We start from the raw sequence: 21,043 nt of genomic DNA, 5'->3' as shown, positions 1-21,043 counted from the left end.
TGGTATTGGTATATAGATCAACATCTTCAGATCTATTGGTTATTGTGTCATTCTCTAGATTTGTTAGCATAGTTTGGTTAGAACCTTTACTGATTCTTCTTTTGTTGCTTGCCATATTATTTTAGATAAAAGCCTTTCAGAGGCTGTTTTTCTGAAGCTTCTTTCAGAGGCTTCTTTCAGCCTTTGAAATCTCCGTTTTGGAGGCTGGGTGGGGCTACATGCAGAGTATAAGACGCACCCAGATTTTCACCTTCTTTTTTGGGGGAAAAGGGTGTGTCTTATACTTTGAAAAATACGGTACTTCAGCACAAAACACATCACAAACCTAAAGAGTTCTAATGCTTTATTGTCATATACATTTTTTGTTACCTCAGAAAATTAAAACAACTTTCCTTCTATTTTCTCAAGAAGAGAGAAGTGAGTGGAAAGATCAAAGGACACAATTGTAAATGAATAATTTAAAGGGAAGGATATCTGTACAAAAGTATACTCCAAATATTTGAAAATATTTCTCTTTAAGGAGCAGAATTTTTAAAAGCAACAGTTCCAGAAAATCCATACTTCTTATACTTTTCCATTTGCCATCACTGTCGTGTGGTTCTCTTCTTTTCCTTCTTCCATCTTAAATCCTCCATTTGTTGTTGCATAAGTTGACACTGGCCCAGATTCAGTTTGGTTTTCTTTTTCTAGCAAAACGCTCTTTCGATCAGCAAAATATCTTTTGTAGACCTGGTAAACTAAGGACAATGGCCTGACATGTTAGGAACTGAAGTAACAACCACTGACAAAGTCACATTTGCTTTGGAGCTTAGATAATATTCAATAGTTACATACAAACACACTTAACCTCTGAGTATAGATTTGCACTCTTGATTACTATTTGTGGCCAAAAGTCAAAGAAGATTGAACTCCTCCATCTCTGACAAGAGTTCAAGAAAAGAGAAGTGATTATCTGGAAATGGTATGGGTGTATGTGTCCGCATATTATAGTAAAAAAAGTCAAGATGGGAGTTATGACTGTTCAATAATTGGTTGAACCATTAAAACCATTTGTTCTAAATGTGCAACACACATGAAAAACAGATGAAGCTTTCACCATAACATCACAGCTACAATCTTGATTGGCTATATTTTGTGGATGCTTCTGAATGCTTTACTTCCTCTGTTTAGTTTTTTACTTTGCTGCATTTTTAACTGTTAGCTTGAATGTGGTACTTCAAAATGCCCTTGTATTTCTCCCACATATTCTGTGATACTTGTCAAGTTCACATACACTATGTCTTATCAAATTTAATTTTGTAGTTTCTCTTAATTAGAAAAGAATGAGACGCTTGCATCCTTCAAAGCATCTTCACACATAATTAGTATTTCCAGAAAGGCCTCTGAGCTTGAACATTGTTTCTCAACCTTAGCAAGTTTAAGAGGTGTGGATTTCAACTCCCAGAAGTCTCCAGCTAGCATGCTGGTTGGGCAGTTCTGGGAGTTGAAGTCCATGCATTTTAATTTTATTGAAGTTGACAAACATTGATTTACAACGTATCATCAAGGGTGGTTGCAGTCCATGGTTTTGTTTGGTTTCTCATAAATGGAAATTTTGTGACTGGCCACACTCCTCAAGGCAACAATTAGGACATTTTTTCAGATTGATTTCTACTTTTGTGGTTAATATTGACCAAGCCAGAGAATTTATGTAGTCGTGTTCACCGTTATCTTAAAAGTTGTATGTTTTTGTTTGGGAGATAATTGCAGAAAATAGAATCATCTGTGCTGCATGAATAAATACTAAAGCCTCTGAAATGACTTCCTGATTTTAGAAACAAAAGATCCAAATGGGTCATAGGCAAGGTAGCTTACCTCCCAGAATTATTGCTGCAAAAATAAGCTGGAAAATAGAATAGATGAGTGGAAAAGTAAACATTAGCCCCAGTTGTTCCTGAGTGAAGGAGAGCTGAACAATGGTAGTACACAGCTGAGCGTTCTGCATTCCTGTTTCTAGAGCAACCGTACGGCATCTGAAAGAAGTAACGAAGGGTGGGGAAAAAAAATCACCAGATTGCTTGAGAAAGACCCTTAGTAGGAATTGGTCTGTTTGGGAATAATGATCAATTCCTGAGTAGTTTGACTTCTGCAATCAGTTCTGATAAGTCAGTTCTGTTTGGTTGAAGGCCAGATGCTTCCAGGGACAAAGATTCTGGCAGAGAGCAGACAAAAGCTGGAACAATTTCCATAACAGCTTGATTTTTGTTACAAAACAAAGCCTTGCTCATTTCCAAGGACAAAAATCCTTATTATCGGATCTTTTATCAGGATCTGATAATATCTTGCTTACAAAATCTCTGAACTACCTACTAGCCTTGAACTTGATTGACTAAAAGTCTGGTCTGGAGCATAATTATTTTATTGTGCTTGAGCTTGAACTGACAATCCCTTCTGCCCTACTGTGTGATTCCTGGGTCAGGATATAGAGAATGTATACATATGTCTGTCTATACTTGCATAAAGTCTACTTTGGATTTTAGGACAACTCACTGCCAGTATGTAGCCCCTAATTGCTTTCCCTAAAAGAATACAGGTTTCAACAAGGAACTAGCACTGATGGTGTTACCTAGTTTGGGTAATGAAACATCTGCAAGAAAACAGCCAAATTCAGAGACTGGGATCCTTCTTTCAAGCATGAGCTACAAATATTCTCCTTTACTGATGCCCGGAAAGGCTATGAGATGTTGTGAGGGAATTTCCTTCCCTAGGCAGATCTAAAGCTACGTCATGAACATTTTATGCATTTATTGAACTACACAAGGATTAATGATAAATTGTAGATACAGTGGAGTAGATTAACTCCCACCTCTCTTTCTTACTGACAATTATGAATTTATGATGCATCAACAGTTTCAGTTTAAGCTCATTTAAATTGTTTTTGGATCGGAGATGAGGTTGGAGACGACTGAACAATTGAATGTTGTGAATCAAGTAGAGTTGTTACGATGCTTTTGTAAAGGAAGGATGGTTATTTTTTTCAAACCAGAAAGATTTCCAAAACATGGTTATTTTATGGCTTGGGAATATCAATTTTATTAAAAAAAGAAATAGAGAATGATTAGTGGCTGTAAACAGAATAAGTAAAGGCAGCCTATAATTCTATGGTTAATTAATTTCAAATTTTAAATATTTTTTTAAAAAGGGAGACAATATGGTTTATGCTAGATAGGATTATAGTATTAGTTGTGGAATAAATCTTACCTGTGCCAGGATTGTCCAGCTATGCGAGCCAAGAAAAAGCCTAGAGAATAACCAGCAGCTGGAAAGATAGTCCCAATAATCCAGAGTTCAGGAGTAATTGTCCAGGAACTTTGGTATAATATTCCTCCAACCACGGCTATGATCACTATGAGAATGCCACCACTTATGGAACCAATCTGAGGGAAAGAGAGAGAATGCATATTTAATATATCACCAGCACAAATTGTAGTCTTGAAATCTTTCACCCTATACAGTGGAATCAGGATCAATTCTATTATGAGGAAAACTCAAGCTGCCCAAGTATGGCAATATTATTAAAAATAATTGATCAGTAGGTCAGTTTATTAAAATTATGACTATATTTTCTGTAATATAGTGATACTTTCTGACTCACATATCAGAATAACTTGGACTGTCTCTGGGTAAAAAAGGAAATAAGTAAATTTGCAGTTAATACTTTTGGGTTTGATATGATCTTTGATAGTCCTTAAGGGCAGTGGTGGGTTTCTACTGGTTCGCCTTGGTTCAGGCACACTGGAAGAGGTGGCGGCTGGAGGCTCCACCTACCCGCCCAGACGTCATCACAGACACTCTGTGCATGCATAGAAGGTTCTGCGCATGCGTGCGCTCACAGTTCCAAACTGGTAGTGAAGGTAAGTGGAATGAGTGACAAACAAATCTCTTAAATAATTAAGTTGACATATTCTGTTTATTTCTCCAGCATTCGAATTTAGTTAAGGTAGCAAAAGTGATTGTTCCAGTATGTTTGTGTATGAATGTATTTGTTTGTTAGATTTATAGGCCCATCTTGCTGCAGCCGCTCTAGGCACCCAACTACACATACAAACAATCACAACAGACAAAACAATATTAAAAATGTATGAAGGCAGCCAAGGTAAGAAAAAAACCACCATATAATACATTCAGATCACAATCAGCCCTCAGTTACATCTTGAATGTTCTCTGAATAAGAACTCATAATTGTTCAGCCTTACCTTAAGAATAATTTTAGCTAGTTTGGGCCATTGATGCTTAAAAAATATCCCAAAGGAAACAGGAATGACAAGCGCAACCAATGAAATGCCTGCAAAAAACAACAACAGGTTAAAATTGTGGAAAAGGCACCTAGGTTGAAAGAAATGGATTTTCTTTGAAATGAACTCTCTTTAAAAAAGAAAAGGATGAAAAAAAATCTCAAAGCTCTTATCCACTAATCAAAATTAGTGTTATGTATGCCATGCTATACAAGTCAGTTTACTTAACTAAATAGAAATTAATTATATAAATTAGTAAGTTATTTCTAAGTGATTCTCCAAATCAGGACTCACAGCAGTAAAATGCATGTCCAAATAATAAAAAAAAGCAAGTTTTTCAGACTGTTGTATTTCAAGTTTGTAGTGTCAATTATTCTTTCAAAAATAAAGGGGGAAATATTCTTGATGATGGTCCTACATAAATTTCCAATCTTTGGTATATTATTCAAAAACCAATGAATTTTGCATATATTCAATAAGTAAATTAAAAATAAAATTATAAAATAAAGTTAATATAAAAAATAACTCCTGTCTAAAAGGAAGCACTTTTTGGTACAAAGTTACATTTTTGAGGCTCATTTCTCCATCCACTACCTGATGGTATAAGAACTCCTGGCTTGGGCAGGAGATTGGAGTAGAAGACCTCCAAGGTCTCTTCCAGCCCTTTCATTCTACAAATCCATCAATTTCTTCTTTAAAATACATGTATGTGTCCAATATGCACCACTCAATAAGTTAATTAGAATAGAATAGAATAGAAATTTTATTGGCCAAGTGTGATTGGACACATAAGGAATTTAATGAACTATGTTAAATAACTATGTTAATTAAGTTACTAATTGACATAATTTATTAATAAAATCAATTGATTATTTATCAATTGTGGTTTGCATGAAGATGGCAAAATGGACTTCCATTGACATTCCCAAACACAGCACTCTAATTATTTATCCATCTCTACTTATACTTTCGAACACTTAATAATGTATCTACTAATAATATTTGTAGGAGAATCCTTTAGTACAAGGATGTCAAACTGGATTTTATTAAGGGCTGCATCAGGGTTGTATTTGACCTCGGAGAAGTCGGGGTGTGTGTGGCCAGCTTGACGTCAGTCATGTTGGGGGTGCATGTGGAGGCCCGAGTGCTCTGCCAGTGAAAATGGGCTCCTGAGCTCCATTTTCAGCTGCAAGGGCCTCCTGCAACCCTCTGCCAGTGAAGACAGTGTCTGCGGCCCTCCCAAGCTCTATTTTCACTGGGAGAGGCACTGCAGGGCAGTCATTTGCTATTTCCAAGGTGGCCCCACAGGCCAGATCTAACCACCAATGGGCCGGATCTGGACTCTGGGCCTTGAGTTTGACATTCCTGCTTTAGGACAAAACAGTAAATCTTCTAGTACAACAGGCAGTTAAGCATGCCAGACTATGTCTGGATAGTGCCAGTCTATATTTTTGGCAAATTATCTTTACAGTTCGACTTCTTGGATAATGTAGCTTTATTGTGGGTCTAAGCCAATGTACTCCATGGTCTAATTAGGTGCTTTTGGCCGAGTTATTATATATCAGAATTCCGTAACAGCTGACATTGCAGAAAGAGAATTCCATCCTTCCAAGTAGTTAAGACTAAAATCCTCCAATTATTAGAGGTATCAAATACACAGATCTCAAGAAGATACTTTAAAGAAAGTTTCCAGTGGGCAAAGTTTGCCATTCATTACCCCCCAAAATGGAATATAGACGTTGCAGTGCAAACGTCATCTGTAAATTAAAGCCATCTTTTCTGACAACTGGGTCAAAAGCCAGGAGATTTTTCACCAAGTAAGCATCCAAAACCAAGTATTGACTTCGAAAAACTACATTTTAAGTATGCCAGATGTGGTATACACTATCTGTGGTTTCATTTTTAAGGTAATAATTTTTCCTCAAATGCTCATCACCTGATATATACATTTTCAGTCCAAGACATTACTTATTGCCTCTGGGCACCATTAAAAGTTTCCAGAGAAAAACTGATTTTGACAACTTCCCAAAGTAATCCCCAAAGGCATCTATTCTTTAATTTTTGTATGGAAGAGTCAGGTTTATCAATAACTACCACACATTGTTTGTAAATAGGATTACTTGATATTCCTTACTTGCATTAATCAAGCCATGAATTTAGAGAAGGCAAACCTGCTGTATATCCTTTTCCAGTACAGGAGTGCCCAATTTTCACCTAAAAGTAAGATAATTCTAATTTAAGCCAACAGTTTCTTATACCCACTCAAGTTTTAAACTTTCAACACAATTGTCATTTTTTTAAAAAATTGGATTGCCTGCTAAATGCTATCTTGGATTTTTTTCTCCTCCCAATAAAATGCACATATATATTCTATTTGTATGTGTTTATGAAAGTATATCTCTACCAGGAGTCATATTACAGAAATCTACCAGAGCTTAGAACAACAGAAGACAAATAAATAAATACGTTATTAATGACTGATTAAAATAAACCATCATAAAAAAGAGATGAGAATCTGTTTGCTTTCGTGTTTAAAGTATCAAGCTAGAAACTGGGAGTTCTGTGAATTGTAATCCCACTTTAGCTACAATGCCAGCTGGGTGACTTTAGATTAGTCATTTTCTTTCAGCCTACAAAGGAGACATTGGCAATCCACTTCTCCAGATCTTGCCACGAAAACTGTGGGGGCATGAATATTTTCCTTCCTTGCTTAAAGCTTCTTTCATAACAGTATATCTCTGTATACAACAGTAGAGGGCCTTATTCAGAATGATAAAGAGGGTGCTTACCAGGAGGAGGTAGAAGGTTTGGTGAACTGGTGTAATAAAAAATAGTCTGGTTTTAAATGTAGGTAAAACAAAAGAGATCATTATCGATTTCAGAAAAGGCAGGCACAGCCATACACTTCTGTGTATTAATGATTCAACTGAGGAGGTTGAATCCTCAGTCCATAAGTCTTAAAGTTGTCAAGGTTGGAGACCCCTGCTTTAGAATGATGTCCATCAGGTTGAGAAAAACAAAAGGATAGAGAAAGCGATAACTAGTAGCAAGTCAATTGAACTCAAGTATTATAGTGATGAGTATCCCTGTTGGAAGACCTGAAGAGTCAGGTTGGGGATATATCAACCAGAGTGAGAAATTCAATCTACATGGCTGCTAAGAGTCAATACCAATATACTCTGAGAGCACATAATCAACCAACCAACCAACCAACCAACCAACCAACCATTTTATTCCTTGATCCTTTGGCTGTACTGCGGTTTGATTGGGAAAGGGAAAAGAGTTTGAGCTTCAAAGGTTCTGAGCTTAAAATGACTATTTTGAGTATCCTCAGCGTGAAATAAAATACTCTAGAATTGGTCCTGGATTTGTATTCCATGCTTGTGATAAAATAATTTCTTTTATTTTATGTTGTTCGGAAAGTGCTTATTTCTATTCCTCCAAGTTCTGGGGAATTAGAGTGTATTAATCAATACAATAGTAGGCATAAATTCCAGACCTTCAGCCATTAGCTACAGCTAGTTGAAGAGAGGAGGTGGATGGAATTGAGGAATGGCAGCTATAAGGACATGTTTAGAGCCCAAGAACCATTTTGAACTGCTACTTTGGGGAGAGGGACACAAGTTGACTGCTGCTTGCTTAATGCCTAAGTAGTACTGTTTTTATTCATTGTTATTGAAAGTTTATGGGTTGTAAAATAATGCTGTTATCTTTGTTTTATTCTTCCTTAGGCAGGTTCTAAACTAAAAAGAGAATGCTGTGCACATCCATCATAAATAGATTTACTATTCTGTTGAGCTTTCAGGAGACCAAATAAGAAATTATTTTGCTTTCTTTGTTTATTGAGACAAATCTATCTTAATAAATAGAAAAAAATTGAACAGTGAATGTGCATTAGAAGTAATGTTTCATGGCAGCAGCCATACAAGTGTATTTTTGTTATGTCATTCATAAAACATGTTGAAATGAATCTATTGTTTCTTCCTTACTGGATAGCTGCTTCTTTGCTGAGTTCTATAGCTTTTTGCAGGGCTGGTTTATTTACTTATTATTTATTAAATTTACTTGCTTTAAAAAATGTTGAAAAATGTGTGCTTAAAAGTTATTTGCAATGGAGATAATAATAATATAATAATAACAACAGAGTTGGAAGGGACCTAGGAAGGCCTTCTAGTCCAACCCCCTGCCCAGGCAGGAAACCCTACACCATCTCAGTCAGATGGTTATCCAACATTTTCTTAAAATTTTCCAGTGTTGGAGCATTCAAACTTCTGCAGGCAAGTCGTTCCACTTATTAATTGTTCTAACTGTCAGGAAATTTCTCCTTAGTTCTAAGTTGCTTCTTTCCTTGATCAGTTTCCACCCATTGCTTCTTGTTCTACCCTCAGGTGCTTTGGAGAACAGCCCGACTCCCTCTTCTTTGTGGCAACCTCTGAGATATTGGAACACTGCTATCATGTCTCCCCTAGTCCTTCTTTTTATTAAACTAGACATACCCAGTTCCTGCAACCGTTCTTCATATGTTTTAGCCTCTAGTCCCCTAATCATCTTTGTTGCTCTTCTCTGCACTCTTTCTAGAGTCTCAGCATCTTTTTTATGACCAAAACTGAATGCAGTATTCCAAGTGTGGCCTTACCAAGGCATTATAAAGAGGCACTAACACTTCACGTGATCTTGATGTTTTTAATGTTTTTAATATCATCCTTTTAAAACGGAGATTGAATGTGGGTAGCACTTAATGTGGACTTATATGGACATCGTTAAAAATGCAGCAGTAATGGACTTGTTTCAAGCTCCCATTGCTCACTTGGGGGAGTTATTCAAAAATATTTGGGATTTTGTACCATCAAAACGTAATACACTTGAAACCTCTAATGGGTTGTTTTATTCTAAGCTCATAGCAAGATATTATTTAAAAAATGCTACATACTTCTAATTTTCTCATTGTTTCTTCTTTACCTCATTTCCATAGCTTTATCTGAATAGTTTTCAGCTTTTTAGTTCATTAACTATTTTCATCCTCCTTTGTTCTACCTTTCTCCTGGCCAGCCTTAACATTCTTCTCCCACAAAGCCATTTTATATACATTCTTATCTATCTGATTTTCTTTGAACTTCTTTGTTCTCGGCCTTTTCTATTTATTTCTCCTTTTCTTGGCTTTTATTAGGATTGCACATTGACTCCAAAAATTAGTTTGTGCCCACATAGTGATTTAGAAACAGCACTTAATTAAATTTAAACAGTATCAGAGGCCTTTTGATTTGGGTTGTGGCTTGAATCCAAAGTGAGATTTGAGAAATGAAGTTTCATGTCTCCTGTCGACAAACATAGAAAATTCACAAATGCTGTAGCATTTATGTTTAGCAGGAGGCATAAATCCTGGCCAATTTCCAGACAATAGGAATATGAGTTTTAAAACTAAGTTGTAATTTAACCTTATAACTGAGCTTATTTTACTACTTGGGTAGAATTAGGTGACAACTGCAGACAAAAAGATAAAACTCTATCCATCTCCAAAACTAGAATGAATGGAGTCAATGTCAGAAATGTTATACTATATGTACAGTGCAATATTGCTTATTTGAGTTTTCAAGAAAAGAAATTCAAGAATCTCTGTTGTCTACTAATGATGAATACCTGCAGACCAAGGCTTTGTTTAGCCACTAACCTTGAAAAATGGCAAACAAACAAATGTACCAGTATGTATGTATGTATGTGTGAAATCCTGCAGGTTCTGACAGGTTCTAGAGAACTGGTAGCGGAAATTTTGAGCATTTTGGAGAACTGGTAGAAGAAATTTTGAGTAGTTCAGCAAATACCACCTCTGGCTGGCCCCAGAGTGGGTGGGAATGGGGATTTTGCAGTATCCTTCCCCTGGAGTGGGGTAGGAATGGAGATTTTGCAGTATCCTTCCCCTGCCACGCCCACAAGCCACACCCACCAAGCCACACCACGCCCACCAAGCCATGCCCACAGAACCGGTAGTAAAAAAAATTGGATTTCACCACTGTATGTATGTATGTATGTATGTATGTATGTATGTATGTATTTATCATCATTCATCATTTTACCAGTTTTTTACCAGGTTCGCCTGGTCCGCCAGTTGCACCCCTTTCTAGACTGGGATGCCTTATGCACGGTCACTCACGCCCTCGTCACTTCTCGCCTGGACTACTGTAACGCTCTCTACATGGGGCTCCCCTTGAGGTGCACCCGGAGACTTCAGTTGGTTCAGAATGCAGCCGCGCGGGTGATAGAGGGAGCCACTCGTGGCTCCCATATAACACCGATCCTGCGCAGGCTGCACTGGCTACCTGTGGTTTTCCGGGTGCACTTCAAGGTGCTGGTTACCACCTTTAAAGCGCTCCATGGCATAGGACCGGGATATCTTTGGGACCGCCTTCTGTTACCACATGCCTCCCACCGGCCGGTACGCTCCCATAGAGAGGGTCTTCTCAGGGTGCCATCAGCCAAACAGTGTAGGCTGGCGACCCCCAGGGGGAGAGCCTACTCGGTGGGGGCACCTACCCTCTGGAATGAGCTTCCTCCAGGACTTCGACAACTTCCTGACCTCTGGACCTTTCGCCGCGAGCTTAAGACATATCTATTCTTCCGAGCAGGACTGGCTTAAATAGGGTTTTTAAACATGGATTTTATTTTATATTTTGTATTGTATTTTAAATTTAGGCTATATTGAATACGTTTTTTTAAATAGTGTTTTTATTGTAATGTATTGTATTATTTTATCTGCCTGTTCACCGCCCTGAGTCCTTCGGGAGAAGGGCGGTATAAAAATTAAATTTTTTATTTTTATTTTTATTATTATTATTATTATTATTATTATTATTATTATTATTATTATTATTATTATCTATCTGCTGCAGGATAAAGGCCTCTTCTGCGTGTTTCCAACCTATACAGTCCTGAGCTTTGTGTGCCCGCAATACTTGCTAATGTTGTCAATCTATCTTGTTATAGGTCTCTTTTGCGGTCACTTTTTCTCAAGTGGGATCCATGACTACCTTAGTCCACCTGCCATCAGTTCGTCTTGCTATGTGACCAGCCCATTTCCATTTCAGTGTTTATATGTGAAGAAGAACTAGATATAATAGGCCACTACATATACCTTGGCCAATGGATCTCAATGGAAAGTGATAAAATAAAGGAAATTGAATGGTATGTTAAATGTGGTTGGCAGGTATTTGGCAAGCTAAGTGTGATTTTCAAGAGCAACCTCCCCTATGCTTGAAGAGAAAAGTTTTCGATCAGTGTGTGCTACATGCTCTAACATATGCTGGTGAAACATGAACACTAACCTCACAATCAAGACAAAAGCTGTAAGTGGCAAAAATATACTATATATATATATATGTATGTATGTATTTTGTGGGTTTAGGGCAGGGGTGAAATGTAATTTTTTTTACTACTGGTTCTGTGGGTATGGCTTGGTGGGGGGGGTAATGTGACTGGGTGGGCATGGCCAACTTTTTTTTTTACATTTAAAAGCATTTTTTGTACAATCTCTTCGGATGAAGAGCTTGTAGAAAAAATGCTTTGAAAGGATTCTGAGGATCCCAGGTGAGTTGCCTGATCGCCAGAACCCTTTCAAAGCATTTTTTTAACAGCTTCTTCGGCCAAAGAAAAAATGGTTTGAAAGGGTTCTGACAATCCCAGCTGAACCTTGCAATCATCAGAGCCTTTTTTAAAAACTTTAAAAAGCATTTTTTCGGCCTCTGATGATTGCGCAGCTCAACTGGGCATGTGAGGGGGGGGGCAGGAAGGGGGGAGGCAGGGATTTTTGCTACCGGTTCTCCGAACCACCCGCCGCCATCACTACCAGATCAGGTGATCCGGTCTAAACCGGGAACATTTCACCCCTGGAATAGGGATAAAAAAGATCGCAAGTAGCACTCTGAAAAATGTTTGTTTTATAACTGATTATGTCTTCCAAACTTGTTATTTTATGGATGGGATTAAGGATTCCTATTATTAGTTTCAAATATGTTGCTAGCTTATTTGGATTTCATATTACTAAAAAAAAAGCTTTTGAGATGGTTCGAGGATCTTGAAGTTGCAGTCATTACTGCATAATTCCTTTGGATACCAATTGGACCATCATCCCATAAGGGATTTTCACGATCTACTCATACAATGCAATACACTTATGTCCATTATAATAGTGGAAATGTATGCATTAAATTATCATCTTTGTTCATTTTTTGGTTTTCCTATTCTTTTTAATTGATTGTGTTTTATTTATTTATTTATTATTTTATTTATTTTGTCAATCATATATAAGATAACAGGTAAAAGTATAAACATAATTTGGATACATGAGAAGAGTAAGTAAAAAGGAATATTAGGACAGGGACGGTAGGCTCGCAGGTGCACTTATGCACGCCCTTACAGACTTCTTAGGAATGGGGTGAGGTCAACAGTAGACAGTTTAAGCTTAAGGTTTTGGTCTTAGAGAAGGTACTCGGAACACAGGTATTTCCATGTTTCTCTAGTTAACACAAAATAATAGAGCAGTTTAAACTGCAGAATTTGCTGTCTGAACTTATCTTGGTGCAGTCAAATCTTAACATACTTTTAAAGGGAGAACACCATAAGCCGTATATTTCATTTGAAAGTAAGACACATTTTACAGAGATGTTTGTGCCATCACTTTCAGAGGGTATAGGTCCATGTTCTTTTTGTTGTTCAGTCACTAAGTCATGTCTGATTCTTCGCAACCCCATGGATCACAGCACGCCAGGCCTCCTTGCCTTCCCTTCTCTCCTGGAATTTGCCCAAACTCATGCTCATTGCATTGATGACACTGTCTAACCATCTCATTCTCTGCTGTCCCCTTCTCCTTTTGCCTTCAGTCTTTCCCAACATCCACATTTTTTTAAAATATGCCTTAATTTTATGATGTTAATCCGTGTCAGCAATTGTAAGTATAATTACAATATAATAGATTTTCACTGACAAAGAGGCATGAACAATATTGGTCATTTCAACTCCCAACTGGGCTTATATGTCACTGTTGAAAATGCATCATATTTCTCTCTGGCAACCGAGTGTTTACTGTGGGGAGTTGGTCTCAGCTTTATGCCATTCCTGATTCTGTCAGTTGTGTTAAAAGATGCCAAGCATCTGTTATGAGAGAAGTCCTAAAGCTTCAGACTAATTAACCCCAAGTATAAAACATCGGAGGTTTTATGAGTGATTTTCTATTGCAGACTTTGGCTGTAAAAAATGGATCTTGGAATGATTGTGGGAGAAAAAAAAGGCACATTTAGCTTACCAATGCTGTCATAGGGGATGTAAATGGAGTTGAAATCTGTCCAAATCCTGGTGTAGACAAAGATACAAAGCGGCATCATGCCCATGGCCAGCAGGGTTGAACACGTTGTCATACTGATGCTGAAAAAGAACCAGTCATTGTTACTCTTGTTATCATGTTAGCTTCTAATATTTTATGGATGCTAAATTGTGGTTTCTCACAAACATGTACTTATTTTCAGGTTCCACATATAACTGTAAGGATGATGTTTGCCTTGTCACCAATACAGGTAGTCCTTGACCTACTACTAGTCACTTTGCAATGGTTCAAAGTTATGACCTACTTGAAAAAGGGGAGTAATGATCTGGCTCCGAAGTCCCGACAGTTAGCCGCGCCCTCCCCCCCAAGTCAGATGACCACACTTTGGCAGCCTGGCAACACATTATAGCCATTTGAAGCATCTCATAGTCACTGATCATGTTTTATGACGGTTTGCTGAAAAGTGGCACTTAATGAACAATAGATTGGCTTAACAGCCATGGAAATTGCTTAACAACTGTAGTGACTGCGGTGTTCGTAGGGGATGTAAATGTGGCATTGACTGCTGAAAAAAAAAATGTAAAATTTAGTAATTTTACAACCATGACAACTTATAACCATAATGGGCAGGCTCCATTACAGCCATAACTTGAGGTCTACCTGTAATGGTATAATGCCTATAAATAGCAGTTTGGTAAAGTAACAGGCATATCATAAGGAAATGCTCATGATTTTTCTCCTGTGATGTTCAGTTGGCCCCCTCTGGATTTTAAAAAGCATTTGAAACCTTGCCTGTTACACTAGGTATGGGACCAGGATGAGGGAGGATATCAGGAGTTTTTATGAATGTGGGTCAGCTATTATTATTTATTGCTGACTGTTGTATTTAATTATGGTTATTTGCTGTTGAAGTCACCTAGGATTACATTGTTTAAACTGGTGGCTATGTAAGCCCTTCAAATAAATAAATAAATAAGAAATATTTATCATGCATTCACTCTGCCTTTTTAAGAAAATTGTAGGACGAGGCATCCCGATGTCATCTTATATATAATGTTTCAGTTTTTTTTCCAGTTTTGCTTCTGTTTTCAAGGCATAACACACACACACACAGAGAGAGAGAGAGAGAGAATATGCACAAAGACATTGTCAAAAAATATTTTAAGTTTAGGGTTAGGAACTGATAGTCTGGAAAAATTCTTAAATATAGGAACTTAAATATAGAAACAGAGACTCCAAGAATAATGAAAATAGAAATAAATTAAAAATTGAGAAATCATGACCTGCAGAATAGAGCAGAGCAGAGCAGAGCAGAGCAGAGCAGAGCAGAGCAGAACAGAACAGAACAGAATAGAATAGAATAGAATTCTTTATTGGCCGAGTGTGATTGGACACACAAGGAATTTGTCTTCAGTGCATAAACTCTCAGTGTACCTAAAAGTTATAAATGATAAATCATGGTAATAACCATCATAAATACATTCATCATGAATCATAAGATACAACACTTAATAATAGTCATGGGATACTAAATAAGCAATCAACATAAATCATACTAGGAGCTAATAAACAATATAAATCATAAAGATACAACAACAAAGTTATAGTCATAAGTAGAAAAGGAAATAGGTAATAGGAAGGATGAGAAAAATAATAGTAATACAGTCTTAGTAAATAGTCTGATAGTGTTGTGGGAATTAGTTCCCCATGATGGCATGGGGAAAAAAACTGTCCTTGTGTCTTGTTGTTCTGGTGTCAAGTCCCCTATAACGTCATTTTGAGGCTAGAAGTTGAACCAGTTTATGTCCAGGATGTGAGGGGTCTGAAGCTTAAAGATTACCTATTTATTGGAAAATAATGGAAATTATGTCTGAATATACATACCTAAGATAGTATTGACAAGTTGAATTTGTATGTGAATAAGCCTTGCTGAATCCTACTTATTTTCATAATAAGTATAAGAATTGCATTAATATATATATATATATTTTTATAGGAACTTTTGGAGGCTTATCTTTTCTTAATAAGTTTTTAAACAAGAGATTTTTACACCAATATATTAAAGATTGGAAATTCTTTATTGTTAGATGTTAAGCTGATTGGTGAGCAGATGGTGGAAAATGTGTAAGATAGAAGACAAGGGGAAGGAGAATGCTTAAGATGTGATTTTGATGGTTTTTAAAAAAAATATATATATATAGGGTTTAATTTTTACAACTGACTTATTTTGGGTATAAGGTGTTACTATTTGATATATGTGAGGTATAAAGGAATGGGAAGATGGAATATTGTTTAACTTTTGGAGGACAGATAGAAAAATTTATGGATGTAATGTTGGTATTTGGTTAAATAGAATTTAATTGTTATAATTGATATATTTTGGATATAAGTTATAATTTTAATAATGTTATTTGACAGATGTAAGGTAAATTGAAGAAATATTAATATTAGCAATATTATTTGATTTATGTAAGTGATATTAAAGATATGAGAAGATAGAATATTGTTTATTTTTGGAGATTGGATAAAAATTTAAGAATTTAAGCTGGAAATATGAATTATATTTGGGAGACTGTTTAAGGAAGAAAGGTATATTATAAAAGAATTTCTGATGAATATTGGAAGATGGAAGTCTTGGTCTTGATCGATGAAGATTGGATATTAAAAACTATAAGATTCTGAAGACTTCAGGAGTGGAATGGATTGATATATATGGGGTGTTAATTGATGAAGATTGGATATTAAAAACTATGTATTTTATTGATGAACTGGAAATACTAATTTAATTGGAAGATTCTGAAGATTTTAGGAGTGGAATGGACTGATATATAATGGACTGGAAGAAGAATGTACTTTTTTGTTTCTGGAAGGGGAGTTAAGGTCTTAGAGAGAGGAGTGACTATGGATTATGACTTATGTTGTATTTTAATTTATGATTGTTAATCTTATACCCTGTACTTTGTTCTGGGAAGTCTGGGGGGGTGGGAGGGGGAGGGAGGGGGAGATGAAGGATCAATGTAAAGGAATGATTGAAGATATGTAATTAAGAAATAGAAATAATTTGAAATGAATTGGGGCTGCTCAGCTGCCATTTCAGAAGGAATGGAAAGGAGAGGAGAGAGTGAAGGAAGAAACTAGGTAGGAAAGAAAGAGGTAGAAAAGGGGGAAAGGAGAGGAAGAAGAAAGGGGAAAGAGAGAGGGTTAGAAAGGGTGGAAGAGAAGAGTAGGGAAGGAGGAGAGGATGTAGAAAAGCGAAGGAGAGGAAGGAGGAAGAAAGTAGAAGAAAGTAGAGAAGGGAGGAGGAAAGGTTTGTTAAGGAAGGAAGTCGTAGCTGGGCAGGTCCGAATAAGTAACAAATGAAAGTTAATGACTAATGTTGAATAAGAGACTGTATATTGAATAGGTTGTTGGAAAATGGAAATAAAACTTTTTTACTAAAAAAAGAAGAATTGCATTAATAAAGCTCATTTTGCTCATTGAAGTCTAATATCCCAATAATTAAGTATTTATAATATTAATGGAAAAGAGGTACTAAAAATAAACAAATTCTATTATTCTTTGATTTGTCCCATTAGGGATCACAAACAATAATTAATTACAACTGGGAGGGAATGCAAGCAAAATTTAGACAGAAAATCTGTATCTGGTCTGATTCTGTTAGACGGGTAAGCCAGGCATTTGTTATTATGGGAAATATTACTTATTTAATATTACTTATATATTTAATGTATATAAATTTTGTTTCAGTTTTAAACTTACTTGGAAATAAATCACAGTGAGTACAATTTATAGCTTTATAGCTAAATAAACATGGACAGGATTTCACTGAAGGTAGCAACTCTATTTGTGTGGGTATCAGTTTAATTTAGTTAATTAGTACGGAAAAACTATTTAAGGGTATCTAGACAAAATCCCAATAGCTTCTAACAAAAACAAAGTGGGACATGATTAATGTATAAGTATTGTTAGCATTTATGGATGATAACCTTTTAAAAATCCAAAAATGTTTAAATTTTAAAATAATACCTATTAGCACTATCACTGATGATGTTACATAGTTTGGGTAATGAAATGCATGCAAGAAAACAACCAAGTTCAGAGAGCATCAAGGATCCCACACAATATCTATTCTCAGTTTATTTTGGAACATAATATTGTTGTCAATAGCAATATGTGTAGTCCAAAATTTCTATGATTTAATGCAGAGAACACAACTCTAGTGTGTGGGCTAGAATACCCTATTCACCAGTCTGTTCTTGTAGGCATTTTCCATGTGCCAATCCATACGCATCTCTATAAGGACCTTAAACACATGCAATCTGATAAATATTGCAGGTTACCTGTGAATAGTTGAATGGAATGAATTCTGAACTGGCTCTTCTGAGCCCAGCTTTCAAAAGCAATTTAATAATTTGGCACTGGTGACGACTTCCAAATCAGATGTTACACTCTGCCAAGCTTTACTTGTGCTAATACAGATTTTGGCTTGGTTTGAGATTCTGAATATATCTATTGTTGTGTTCGATCAGATCACGCACATATATTAGTAGCAGCAAGCAGGATCTGACTTTGGACTGCATTCCTTTTATCTGTGTAATAAGATTAATTCTGTTACCTTTCACGTTCTAGCTATCTATCTTAATGACTAAAAGAAAAATGAAGCAGCAAAAAAGCCACAACCCTAGAATGAGTCATGCCTCAAGTTCAGGAAAGTACCTGCCAACTTTTCAAAACCTTTGATCAAAATATGTAAAAAATAGAACTGAAATATATAAATGTGCTTCTAATCTTTCCTGTCTTGATCTTCTTTCTCCTCTTTTGTTTCAGTGGTGCTTTTGTTTTATTTTGTTTTATTCTTCCCAAATTTCATGGTGCCCAATACTTTCAAAGAACCTCCCAAATGGTTCCTTCTTCTCTGAATTTTGGAATTCTTCCACCCTTCAATTTCCATTCATCTTTTTTTTTTTTGGCCACATCTGCTCTTATACTGATCATTGATCAACGATCAGCAAACCTGACTTGAAAAGTTCTCTTTTACTCTTCCAACTTTGTCCTATTTACACTTACTTTCTGTTCTCTTACTTTCTTTAATCTAATTCATTGTTCTGTATTTTATACTGAGGACAGAGACATTCATTTTCTCCAGTTGGAATTCACTGTATTTCTGCTATTCCCAATGAAAGCTCTTGAGCACTTTGATTTGGTCTCCTCTCTCTCTTTCTCTCTCTGTCAATATAACTATTTATTTTGAAGAGATTGATGGTAGCAGATTGCATATTGCAGGTCAAGACGCACTGCTGCTGAGATTTAAAGTAGACATATCTGCAAATGCAGTTGTGTTCAAGCCATTCTGTTAGGAATGTTTTCTACTAAGGTGGAAAGTGCAGAGCAATATTTTCAAGTACAATGTTTTATCAAGAGATACACTACATTATGTTTGTTAAATTATAACTTCTATTGATTTCAGTGGGTTCTCTCACAAATAAACATGCACAAAGTAGCAGTTTTAAAGTTATTTAAAAAAAAAGTGACACAAATTTAAACTCTAACAAAAAGCAAACCACTCTTACCTTAGGTCCATGTCACCATCTATCCAGTAAGCTAAAATGTTAGAAGATGTTCCACCAGGACAACATCCCATGATGATCACTGCAACAGCTTGAATTGGAAGCACATCAAAAGCAAATGCCAGTATAAAACCCAAGAGAGGCATGATTCCAAACTGGCAAAGGATACCCACAATGATACCCCAGGGCCTTTTTATGTGTCCTAAAAATTTCTTCAGTTCCACATTGCAGCCCATGGAGAACATCACCAGTGCCAGCATAATAGTTAGGACAGTACTTAAGGTTACACTCAAAACTTCATTGAAATTATCTGTCGGCTTTAAGCAGGATGTCCCTTTGCAGATGGTGGCATTTTCAGAACAGTGTGAAAAATTCCAAGTTGATTGTGTTGTTGGAAATGTAGAGGTTAAAATATCAGATTCCCTTAAATGGTCCTCCTGCATTTTGAAGGGGAAGAAATGCTTGTCCAGGCTCTCATGCACTATATTGAAACTAGTCTTCTTCAGTATCTCATTATAAACAACTAGGGGCAATAAAGATGATAATGCTGGAATTTGGCAGTGGCTAAGGTTTAGTGCTGAGTTGCTGAGTCATAATATTTCCCTCGTACAAATACATTTATTCACTGTGAATCAATCATTTATTTTCAAAATAGGTGAGGTTTCACACCAAATTAATATTTAAACATAATGGGTAACAAGGAAAAAATAACTAATATATTACAGGAGGATCAAAGAGTAATAATGAGCATCTCTCTTTAATATTTATCTCTTCAACACCTGTTAATTTTCAGCCAACTGTACTGTGACATTTCCCCCCTATTGGATTTCCTGAATTTTTCCATATCTCATGTGGGTCTTTCTGACATACAAAGGAAGTCTGAATTAAAAAACAACAACAAAATCAATTCTTTCTGTCAGTTTCATTTACTTCGTCCAATATACTGATATGTTGTTAGATTAAAAATATGATGTCAGATAGCTGTGGTTTCATACTAAAGCACTGTAATGAAACATATGCAGACATTGCAACATCTCAAGATGGCGCCGACGAAGGCTGCCTCGGTGAAATGCTCTATTCTATTCTATTCTATTCTATTCTATTCTATTCTATTCTATTCTATTCTATTCTATTCTATTCTATATTTTCCCCCTTTTTAAAGAGAAAAAAGTGAGTCTTTAAACATATGATTTATTACTGCAGTTTCCTTATTTAGAATTAGATATTAGATAAAATTGGAATTAGAATTTCTTGTGCTCTTTTCATGAAGAAAAGATAATCCATTAAAATCGGTGCTAATCATCTTCATTACTTGATATCGTCTTAGTTCAGACAAAACTCACTATCCACGTTTGGACAACGCTGTATTTATTTTTTTGAAAAAACAAAATGAAGCGGTTTCAGTCGTCACAAATGTTGTCATTCCAGGGATTCAGTGAATGCCATTATTTATGTTACCACTGATGGTGCTCAGCTGGGTGGTGAAGAGGTTGATGAGATTAGTCAAGTCTAATGCAGAAAGTTGTAATATATTACATAATGTTGTTATATTTGTTTTGTATTTTAATGTTTGATGTATCTGTATGTCTTCTTCTTTCCTTCTTTTCTTTTTTGTCTTTTTTCATTATGTTTTTGGTTTTAAAAATGTAAAATACTGAATAAAAACTATTTTTAAAAAAAGAGATTAGTCAAGTCCAGAGGTGGGTTTTAGCAGGTTCTGACCAGTTCGGGAGAACCGGTAGCAGAAATTTTGAGTAGTTCAGAGAACTGGTAGTAAAAATTCTGACTGGCCCCACCCCGTCTATTCTCCGCCTCCCAAGTCCCAGCTGATTGGTAGGAAATGGGGATTTTGCAGTAACCTTCCCCTGGATTGGGGAGAGAATAGAGATTTT

General features: G+C 36.2%; 1 protein-coding gene across 1 annotated transcript; it reads right to left on the bottom strand.

The window, feature by feature from the left end:
- Positions 1–334: 334 nt before the first annotated feature.
- On the bottom strand, positions 335–19,594 carry SLC10A2 (solute carrier family 10 member 2). Its single transcript, XM_058186256.1, has 6 exons — positions 19,155–19,594; positions 13,567–13,685; positions 4,236–4,324; positions 3,241–3,416; positions 1,855–2,012; positions 335–737 (listed from the first exon to the last, which is right to left on the bottom strand). The coding sequence occupies exons 1-6, from the start codon at positions 19,592–19,594 to the stop codon at positions 565–567; spliced, it is 1,155 nt and encodes a 384-aa protein (XP_058042239.1). The 3' UTR covers positions 335–564.
- Between the last annotated feature and the right edge of the window lie 1,449 nt (positions 19,595–21,043).

Source organism: Ahaetulla prasina, chromosome 5 (genome assembly GCF_028640845.1).
Source record: "Ahaetulla prasina isolate Xishuangbanna chromosome 5, ASM2864084v1, whole genome shotgun sequence".
NCBI classification, from domain to species: Eukaryota; Metazoa; Chordata; class Lepidosauria; order Squamata; family Colubridae; genus Ahaetulla; species Ahaetulla prasina.
Note: the sequence above shows the minus strand (reverse complement) of the source record. Positions and strands in the feature narration are given on the sequence as shown.

Bases quoted from the DNA above. Each gene is read 5' to 3' on its own strand.
- SLC10A2 (XM_058186256.1), bottom strand. From the start codon at position 19,594: ATGCAGGAGGACCATTTAAGGGAATCTGATATTTTAACCTCTACATTT. The intron at 4,325-13,566 runs GTAAGCTAAATG...TGTTTTTTGCAG, and splicing joins CATCCCCTATGACAGCATTG to GCATTTCATTGGTTGCGCTT. The intron at 738-1,854 runs GTAAGCTACCTT...CATTGTCCTTAG, and splicing joins TGCAGCAATAATTCTGGGAG to TTTACCAGGTCTACAAAAGA.